Source organism: Stegostoma tigrinum, unplaced genomic scaffold, assembly GCF_030684315.1.
Source record: "Stegostoma tigrinum isolate sSteTig4 unplaced genomic scaffold, sSteTig4.hap1 scaffold_707, whole genome shotgun sequence".
NCBI classification, from domain to species: domain Eukaryota; kingdom Metazoa; phylum Chordata; class Chondrichthyes; order Orectolobiformes; family Stegostomatidae; genus Stegostoma; species Stegostoma tigrinum.
Genome location: NW_026728651.1, coordinates 15,001 through 26,118, shown reverse-complemented (window position 1 = coordinate 26,118; position 11,118 = coordinate 15,001). Strand labels below are relative to the sequence as shown.

General features: G+C 67.8%; 1 protein-coding gene across 1 annotated transcript in view; it reads left to right on the top strand.

The window, feature by feature from the left end:
- Positions 1-1,320: 1,320 nt before the first annotated feature.
- LOC132209215 (transcription factor Sp1-like) overlaps positions 1,321-11,118 on the top strand; it is a gene marked incomplete at its 5' end in the record, with an annotated part of 10,119 nt that continues 321 nt past the window's right edge. Inside the window, 3 exons of the mRNA XM_059644336.1 lie at positions 1,321-1,489; positions 9,821-10,020; positions 11,000-11,118. The exon at positions 11,000-11,118 is cut by the window's right edge and continues 321 nt beyond it. Of these exons, the coding sequence (XP_059500319.1) occupies positions 1,321-1,489; positions 9,821-10,020; positions 11,000-11,118 (488 nt within the window). The remainder of the gene's footprint in view (positions 1,490-9,820; positions 10,021-10,999) is intronic.

Below are 11,118 nucleotides of genomic sequence, written 5' to 3'. Positions count from 1 at the left end.
GGCTGTTGTCGGCTTGTGGTGCTGCTGGCAGGGCACAGTCGGTGGTCTGAGCCCCGGGGAGAGAGAGCAAGCGTGCAGGCGTGTGTCTCTTCCCTTCCTCACCACCCTCGCGACCGAGATTCCCCCCACCCGCCCACACCCACCACCCACCGCCACGTCCCCCCCGGGGGGAAACTCCCTGGTCTGGATCTAACCCTGGGCCAAGAGAGAGAGAGAGAGAAAGAGAGGGGGCGTTTCCGAACAGCGGGGAGGCGTTCGAACAGGTCGGAGCGTCGGAGAGACTGGCCGAGCGGACTGGCACGCTCCCGGGGAAACACGGGCCTTCCGCGGGACACACCCGCTAACCCGCCGCCGCCCCCCCCCCCCAAGCACGCTCCAGGGTCCTCGCCAAAACCCTCCGAGCTTTGGAGACCCGACCCGCGACGCACTGGCCTCAACGTTCCTCTGCAACAGTACGCACCCCCCTACCTTCTGAGCCAACCAGCCCCTCCCTCCCGGTGCCCACTATCTTGTTTCTCAAGCCCTTTCCCAACCCCACCCTAACCCGCACATCCCTGGGCACTACGGGACAATTTCCCACGGCCAATCCCACCCTAACCTGCACATCCCTGGGCACTACGGGACAATTTCCCACGGCCAATCCCACCCTAACCCGCACATCCCTGGGCACTACGGGACAATTTCCCATTGGCCAATCCCACCCTAACCTGCACATCCCCGGGCACTACGGGACAATTTCCCACGGCCAATCCCACCCTAACCCGCACATCCCTGGGCACTACGGGACAATTTCCCACGGCCAATCCCACCCTAACCCGCACATCCCTGGGCACTACGGGACAATTTCCCACGGCCAATCCCACCCTAACCCGCACATCCCTGGGCACTACGGGACAATTTCCCACGGCCAATCCCCCCCTAACCCGCACATCCCTGGGCACTATGGGACAATTTAGCACGGCCAATCCCACCCTAACCCGCACATCCCTGGGCACTACGGGACAATTTCCCACGGCCAATCCCCCCCTAACCCGCACATCCCTGGGCACTACGGGACAATTTCCCACGGCCAATCCCGCCCTAACCTGCACATCCCTGGGCACTACGGGACAATTTCCCACGGCCAATCCCACCCTAACCCGCACATCCCTGGGCACTACGGGACAATTTCCCACAGCCAATCCCACCCTAACCCGCACATCCCCGGGCACTACGGGACAATTTCCCACGGCCAATCCCACCCCTAACCGTGACCCTCCAACAGCGCCCCCGCTCCCTCTACTTTGAGTTGACCCCCACTACCTGTGTCCTCTCGACTAGGTGAGCACGGCTCCCAGCTCAGCATTCAGCCGGCGCCCGGGGACTCCCTGAACGATGCCTCGGCCCAGATGGAGGAGGGCGAGGCGAGTCTCGAGCAACACGCCCAGCCTGGGAGGAGGCTGCGACGGGAGGCATGTACCTGCCCCAACTGCAAGGAGTCCGAGGGCAGGTAGGGATCAGCAGTGGCCCCTCTCACCCCCACACCCGAAACCCCATACACCCCCACACACCTCACCCCGTGACCCCCCCACACACCTCACCCCGTGACCCCCCAAACACCTCACCCCGTACCCCCCCACACGCCTCACCCCGTACCCCACACCCCATACACCCCCACACAGCTCACCCCGCGACCCCCCCACACACCTCACCCAGCAACCCCCCCACACACCCAACCCCGTACCACCCCCCGCACACCCCAACCCCGTACCACCCCCCACACACCTCACTCCGTAACCCCTCTCACACCTCACCCGTACCCCCTCTCACACCTCACCCCGTACCCCCTCTCACACCTCACCCCGTACCCCCCCCTGACACACCTCACCCCGTACCCCCTGACACACCTCACCCCGTACCCCCTGACACACCTCACCCCGTACCCCCTCTCACACCTCACCCCCGTACCCCCTGACACACCTCACCCCGCACCCCCTGACACACCTCACCCCGTACCCCCGACACACCTCACCCCGTACCCCCGACACACCCTCACCCGTACCCCCCGACACACCTCACCCCGTACCCCCCGACACACCTCACCCCGTACCCCCCGACACACCTCACCCCGTACCCCCCGACACACCTCACCCCGTACCCCCCGACACACCTCACCCCGTACCCCCCCGACACACCTCACCCCGTACCCCCCGACACACCTCACCCCGCACACCCTCACACACCTCACCTCGTACCCCCGACACACCCCATACCCCCCCCCACACACCTCGCCCGTAACCCCCTCTCACACCTCCCCCGACACACACCCTCACACACCTCACCCCGTAACCCACCCACACACCTCACCCCGTAACCCCCAACACACACCTCACCCCATACCCCGCCACAACCCGTACCCCGCCCAACACACCTCAACCCACACACCCTCACACGCCTCACCCCCGTACCCCCACACACACCTTACCCCGTACCGCCCCCACACACTCACCTTACCCCGTACCCCCCCAACACACCTCACCCCATACCCCCCCAACACACCTGACCCCGTACCCCCCCAACACACCTCACCCTGTAACCCCCCCACACACATCACCCCGTGACCCCCCCACACACACCTCACCCAATACCCCCCCACACCCCGTACACCCCCCACACACCTCACCCCGTGACCCCCCCCACACACCTCACCCCGTAACCCCCCCACACACACCTCACCCAATACCCCCCCACACCCGTACACCCCCCACACACCTCACCCCCGTACCCCCCCCCACACACCTCACCCCGTTACCCCCCTCACACACCTCACCCCGTACACCCCCACACACCTCACCCCGTACACCCCCACACACCTCACCCCGTAACCCCCCCACACACCTCACCCCGTAACCCCCCCCACACACCTCACCCCGTGACCCCCCGACACACCTCACCCCACGACCCCCCGACACACCTCACCCCTTCCCCCCCCCCACACACACCTCGCCCCGTGACCCCCCCACACACCTCACCCCGTAACCCCCCCCACACACCTCACCCCGTGACCCCCCCACACACCTCACCCCGTGACCCCCCCCACACACCTCACCCCGTGACCCCCCCACACACCTCACCCCGTGACCCCCCGACACACCTCACCCCACGACCCCCCGACACACCTCACCCCTTCCCCCCCCCACACACACCTCGCCCCGTGACCGCCCCACACCACCTCACCCCCCCCCCGTACCCCCACACACCCCACCCCGCGACCCCCCGACACACCTCACCCCGTCCCCCCCCTCACACACCTCACCCCGCACACCACCCTCACACACCTCACTCCACACACCCTCACACACCTCCCCCCACACACCCCCACACACCTCACCCCGTAACCCCCTCACACACCTCACCCCGTAACCCCCTCACACACCTCACCCCGTACACCCCCACACACCTCACCCCGTACACCCCCACACACCTCACCCCGTAACCCCCCCACACACCTCACCCCGTAACCCCCTCACACACCTCACCCCGTAACCCCCTCACACACCTCACCCTGTAGTCCCCACCCATACACCTCACCCCGTACCCCACCCATACACCTCACCCCGTACCCCACCCACACACCTCACCCCGTACCCCCACCCACACACCTCACCCCGTACCCCCGACACACCTCACCCCGTGATCCCCGACACACCTCACCCCGTGATTCCCCCCGACACACCTCACCCCGTGACCCCCCGACACACCACACCCCCGTGACCCCCCCGACACACCTCACCCCGTGCTCCCTCCACACACCACCCCCGACACACCCTCACACACCTCTCCCCTCACACCTGACCCCGTATCCCCCCAACACACCTCACCCCATACCCCCCCCACACACCTCACCCCGTACCCCCCCACACACCTCACCCCATACCCCACACCTCACCCCATACCCCCCACACACCATATACTCCTACACCCCAAACCCCGTACTCCCCCACCCATCTCATCCCGTACCCCCTCACACACCTCACCTCGTAACCCCCCGACATATCTCACCCCATACCCTCTCACACACCTCACCCCATACCCCCCCCCACACCGTAAACCTCACACACCTCACCCCGTACACCCTCTCACACACCTCACCCCCGTACCCCCCCTCACTCCTCACCCCGTACCCGCTCACGCACCCTCACCCCGTACCCCCTCGCACACCTCACCCCGTACACCCCACAACTCACCCCCTACACCCCAACCCCTGTACCCCCCCCACACACCTCACCCCGTACCCCCCACTCACCTCACCCCGTACCCCCCACACACCTCACCCCGTACCCCCCACACACCTCACCCCGTACCCCCTCTCACACCTCACCCCGTACCCCCACACACCTCACCCCGTACCCCCCACACACCTCACCCCGTACCCCCTCTCACACCTCGCCCCGTACCCCCTCTCACACCTCACCCCGTACCCCCCCCACACACCTCGCCCCGTACCCCCCTCTCACACCTCGCCCCGTACCCCCCCACACACCTCGCCCCGTACCCCCTCCCACACACCTCGCCCCGTACCCCCCCCACACACCTCGCCCCGTACCCCCCCCACACACCTCGCCCCGTACCCCCCCACACACCTCGCCCCGTACCCCCCCACACACCTCGCCCCGTACCCCCCCACACACCTCGCCCCGTACCCCCCCACACACCTCGCCCCGTACCCCCCCACACACCTCGCCCCGTACCCCCCCACAGACCTCACCCCGTAATCCCCCTCACACACCTCACCCCGTACCCCCTCACACACCTCACACCATACCCCCCCACACCCCGTACCCCCCTCACACGCCTCACGCCGTATACCCCCCCACACACATCACCCCGTACTCCTCCACACACCTCACACCGTGCCCCCCCACATCCCTCACCCCATACACTCTCACAGCCCATACCCCCCACACACCTCCCACCCCGTACCCTCTCACACACCTCACCCCATACCCCCCCACACCCCGTACCCCCCCACACACCTCACCCCATACCCCTCTCACACACCTCACCACGTACCCCCCCAACACACCTCACCCCGTAAACCCTCACACACTTCACCCTGTACCCCCTCACACACCTCACCGCGTAACCCCCCCAACACACCCTCACACACGTCACCACGTAAACCCCCACACACCCTCTCACACCTCACCCCGTAACCCCCCCACACACCTCACCCCGTACACTCTCACACACCTCACCTCATACCCCCCCCAAACAACTCACCCCCCCACACGCCTCACCCCCGTACCCCCCCGACACACCTCACCCCGTACCACCCCCCACACACCTGATCCCGTACCACCCCCCACACACCTGATCCCGTACCCCCTCCACACACCTCACCCCGTACCCCCCCCACACACCACACCCTGTACCCCCTCTCACACCTCACCCCGTAACCCCCTCACACACCTCCCCCCGTACCCCCCTCACACACCTCACCCCGTAACGCCCTCACACACCTCACCCCGTACCCCCCCACACACCTCACCCCGTACCCCCCCACACACCTCACCCCGTACCCCCTCTCACACCTCGCCCCGTACCCCCTCTCACACCTCGCCCCGTACCCCCCCACACACCTCGCCCCGTACCCCCCCACACACCTCGCCCCGTACCCCCCCCACACACCTCGCCCCGTACCCCCCCCACACACCTCGCCCCGTACCCCCCCCACACACCTCGCCCCGTACCCCCCCCACACACCTCGCCCCGTACCCCCCCACACACCTCGCCCCGTACCCCCCCACACACCTCGCCCCGTACCCCCCCACACACCTCGCCCCGTACCCCCCCACACACCTCGCCCCGTACCCCCCCACACACCTCGCCCCGTACCCCCCCACACACCTCGCCCCGTACCCCCCCACAGACCTCGCCCCGTAATCCCCCTCACACACCTCGCCCCGTACCCCCTCACACACCTCACACCATACCCCCCCCACACCCCCGTACCCCCTCTCACGCCTCACGCCGTATACCCCCCCCACACACATCACCCCCGTACTCCTCCACACACCTCACACCGTGCCCCCCCACATCCCTCACCCCATACACTCTCACAGCCCATACCCCCCACACACCTCACCCCGTACCCTCTCACACACCTCACCCCATACCCCCCCACACCCCGTACCCCCCCACACACCTCACCCCATACCCTCTCACACACCTCACCACGTACCCCCCAACACACCTCACCCCGTAAACCCTCACACACTTCACCCTGTAAACCCCTCACACACCTCACCGCGTAACCCCCCCAACACACCCTCACACACGTCACCACGTAAACCCCCACACACCCTCTCACACCTCACCCCGTAACCCCCCCCAACACACCTCACCCCGTACACCCCGTAACCCCCCCACACACCTCACCCCGTACACTCTCACACACCTCACCTCATACCCCCCCCAAACACCTCACCCCCCCACACGCCTCACCCCGTACCCCCCACACACACCTCACCCCGTAACCCCCCACACACCTCACCCCCGTACCCCCCCACACACCTCACCCCGTACCCCCCCACACACCTCACCCCGTAACCCCCCCACACACCTCACCCCGTACCCCCCCGTCACACCTTAACTCGTGACCCCCCCCGACACACCTCATCCCGTGACCCCCCCACAGACCTCACCCCATACCGCACCCCCCCCCCATACCGCACCCCACCCCCCATACCCCCTCACGCACCTCGCCCCGTACCCCCTCACGCACCTCGCCCCGTACCCCCTCACGCACCTCGCCCCGTACCCCCTCACGCACCTCGCCCCGTACCCCCTCACGCGACCTCGCCCCGTACCCCCTCACGCACCTCGCCCCGTACCCCCTCACGCACCTCGCCCCGTACCCCCTCACGCACCTCGCCCCGTACCCCCTCACGCACCTCGCCCCGTACCCCCTCACGCACCTCGCCCCGTACCCCCTCACGCACCTCGCCCCGTACCCCCTCACGCACCTCGCCCCGTACCCCCTCACGCACCTCGCCCCGTACCCCCTCACGCACCTCGCCCCGTACCCCCCTCACGCACCTCGCCCCGTACCCCCTCACGCACCTCGCCCCGTACCCCCTCACGCACCTCGCCCCGTACCCCCTCACGCACCTCGCCCCGTACCCCCTCACGCACCTCGCCCCGTACCCCCTCACGCACCTCGCCCCCGTACCCCCCTCACGCACCTCGCCCCGTACCCCCTCACACGCACCTCGCCCCGTACCCCCTCACGCACCTCGCCCCGTACCCCCTCACGCACCTCGCCCCGTACCCCCTCACGCACCTCGCCCCGTACCCCCTCACGCACCTCGCCCCGTACCCCCTCACGCACCTCGCCCCGTACCCCCTCACGCACCTCGCCCCGTACCCCCTCACGCACCTCGCCCCGTACCCCCTCACGCACCTCGCCCCGTACCCCCTCACGCACCTCGCCCCGTACCCCCTCACGCACCTCGCCCCGTACCCCCTCACGCACCTCGCCCCGTACCCCCTCACGCACCTCGCCCCGTACCCCCTCACGCACCCTCGCCCCGTACCCCCTCACACCCCTCGCCCCGTACCCCCTCACACACCTCGCCCCGTACCCCCTCACACACCTCGCCCCGTACCCCCTCACACACCTCGCCCCGTACCCCCCTCACACACCTGGCCCCGTACCCCCCCCACACACCTGGCCCCGTACCCCCCCCCCACACACCTCACCCCGTACCCCCTCACAAACCTCACCCCGTACCCCCCTCACAAACCTCACCCCGTACCCCCCTCACACACCTCACCCCGTAACCCCCCCCTCACACACCTCACCCCGTAACCCCCCCACACACCTCACCCCCGTAACCCCCCCACACACCTCACCCCGCACACCCTCACACACCTCCCCCTGTACCCCCCCACACACACCTCAACCCGTACCCCCCCGTCACACACCTCACCCCGTAACCCCCCCCACACACCTCACCCCGTAACCCCCCCACACACCTCACCCCGCACACCCTCACACACCTCCCCCCGTACCCCCCCCCACACACCTCACCCCGTACCCCCCTCACACACCTCACCCCGTACCCCCCCACACACACCTCAACCCGTACCCCCCCCACACACACCTCACCCCATACCCCCCCCACACCCCGTACCCGCTCACACCCCTCACCCCATACCCTCCCACACCCCGTACCCCCGACACACCTCACACCGTACCCCCCCACACCCCGTACCCTCTCACACACCTCACCCCGTACCCCCCCGACACACCTCACCCCGTACCCTCTCACGCACCTCACCCCGTACCCTCTCACGCACCTCACCCCGTACCCCCTCACACACCTCACCCCGTACCCCCTCACACACCTCACCCCGTAACCCCCCTCACACACCTCACCCCGTAACCCCCCCACACACCTCACCCCGTAACCCCCCTCACACACCTCACCCCGCACACCCTCACACACCTCCCCCCCGTACCCCCCCACACACCTCACCCCGTAACCCCCCTCACACACCTCACCCCACACACCTCCCCCTGTACCACCCCACACACACCTCAACCCGTACCCCCCCACACACACCTCACCCCATACCCCCTCCACACCCCGTACCCGCTCACACCCCTCACCCCATACCCTCCCACACCCCGTACCCCCGACACACCTCACCCCGCACCCCCACGACACACCTCACCCCGTACCCCCACGACACACCTCACCCCGTACCCCCACGACACACCTCACCCCGTACCCCCACGACACACCTCACCCCGTACCCCCACGACACACCTCACCCCGTACCCCCCCGACACACCTCACCCCGTACCCCCCCCGACACACCTCACCCCGTACCCTCTCACACACCTCACCCCGTACCCCCCCCCACGCACCTCACCCCGCACCCCCACGACACACCTCACCCCGTACCCCCACGACACACCTCACCCCGTACCCCCACGACACACCTCACCCCGTACCCCCACGACACACCTCACCCCGTACCCCCCCCCGACACACCTCACCCCGTACCCTCTCACACACCTCACCCACCCCGTACCCCCCCTCACACACCTCACCCCACACACCCTCACACACCTCCCCCTGTACCCCCCCCACACACCTCAACCCGTACCCCCCCCTCACACACCTCACCCCATACCCCCCCCACACCCCGTACCCGCTCACACCCCTCACCCCATACCCTCCCACACACCTCACCCCGTACCCCCCCGACACACCTCACCCCATACCCCCACGACACACCTCACCCCGTACCCCCGACACACCTCACCCCATACCCCCACGACACACCTCACCCCGTACCCCCGACACACCTCACCCCCGTACCCCCCCGACACACCTCACCCCGTACCCCCACGACACACCTCACCCCGTACCCCCCGACACACCTCACCCCGTACCCCCCGACACAACTCACTCCATATCCTCCCCACACACCTCACCCCACACACCCTCTCACACCTCACCCCGTAAACCCCCCTCACACCTCACCCCGTAACCCCCCCCTCACACCTCACCCCCGTAACCCCCCCCTCACACCTCACCCCGTAACCCCCAACACAACTCACCCTGTGGGGGTGTGGTGGGCAGCGCACGCAGGAGTGAATTCTGGAGGCTCGCGACTGACATGTCCCCTTGCTCTCTCTCTCTCTCTCTCTCTCTCTCTCTCTCTCTCTCTGTCTCTCTCTCTGTCTCTGTCTCGCACTCTCTCTCCTTTCCCTCTCTCTCTCCCTCTGCACACCCCCGCCACCCCCCGGGGGGCTGACCAACAGAGCGCCCGCGGACCCAGGCCGGAAGAAGCAGCACATTTGCCACGTGCCGGGCTGCGGGAAGGTTTACGGGAAGACGTCCCACTTGCGGGCCCACCTGAGGTGGCACACCGGGGAGAGGCCCTTCGTCTGCAACTGGCTCTTCTGCGGGAAGAGGTTCACCCGGTCCGACGAGCTGCAGCGCCACAAACGCACGCATACAGGTAGGCTCCGGCACCCGGCGGGGGAGAGAGGGAGGGAGGGGAGAGAGAGAGAGAGGGGAGTGAGGTGGGGTGAGAGGAGAGACAGAGAGAGAGGAGCACTGGGAGAGAGCGGAGGGAGAGAGAGGGGAGTGAGGTGGGGTGAGAGGAGAGAGAGGAGCACGGAGAGAGGGGGAGAGAGAGGGAAGAGGGGGAGAGAGAGGGAAGAGGGGGAGAGAGAGGAGCGCAGGGAGCGCAGGCAGAGAGAGGGGAGCACGGGGAGAGAGGGGAGCAGGGTGCAGGGGGAGAGAGGGGAACACAGGGAGCACGGGCAGAGAGAGGGGAGCGTGGGGAGTGGGTGGGGAAGAGGGGGGGAGGGCGGGGAGAGTTGGGGGGGAGGGCGGGGAGAGTGGGGGGGGGAGGGCGGGGAGAGTGGGGGGGAGGGCGGAGAGAGTAGGGGGGGAGGGCGGGGAGAGGGGGGTGTAGGGGGATGGTGGGGGTGACGGAGATAGGGAGGGGTGTAGGGGGATGGAGGGGGTGACGGAGATAGGGAGGGGGTGTCGGTGGACGGGGGGGGTGACAGAGATAGGGAGGGGGTGTAGGGGGATGGAGGGGGTGACGGAGATAGGGAGGGGGTGTAGGGGGATGGAGGGGGTGACAGAGATAGGGAGGGGGGTGTCGGGGGACGGAGGGGGTGACGGAGATAGGGAGGGGATGTAGGGGGACGGAGGGGGTGACGGAGACAGGGAGGGGGTGTCGGGGGACGGGGGGGGTGACAGAGATAGGGAGGGGGTGTCGGGGGGACGGGGGGGTGACAGAGATAGGGAGGGGATGTAGGGGGACGGAGGGGGTGACGGAGACAGGGAGGGGGTGTAGGGGGACGGAGGGGGTGACGGAGACAGGGAGGGGGTGTCGGGGGACGGGGGGGTGACAGAGATAGGGAGGGGGTGTAGGGAGATGGAGGAATGTCCACCAATGACTGACATCTGCCCCCCGTCCCCAGGTGAGAAGAAATTTGCCTGCCCTCAGTGCCCCAAGCGCTTCATGAGGAGCGACCACCTCTCCAAGCACATCAAGACCCACCAGAACAAGAAGGGCACTCTGCCGGCTATAGGGGGCGTC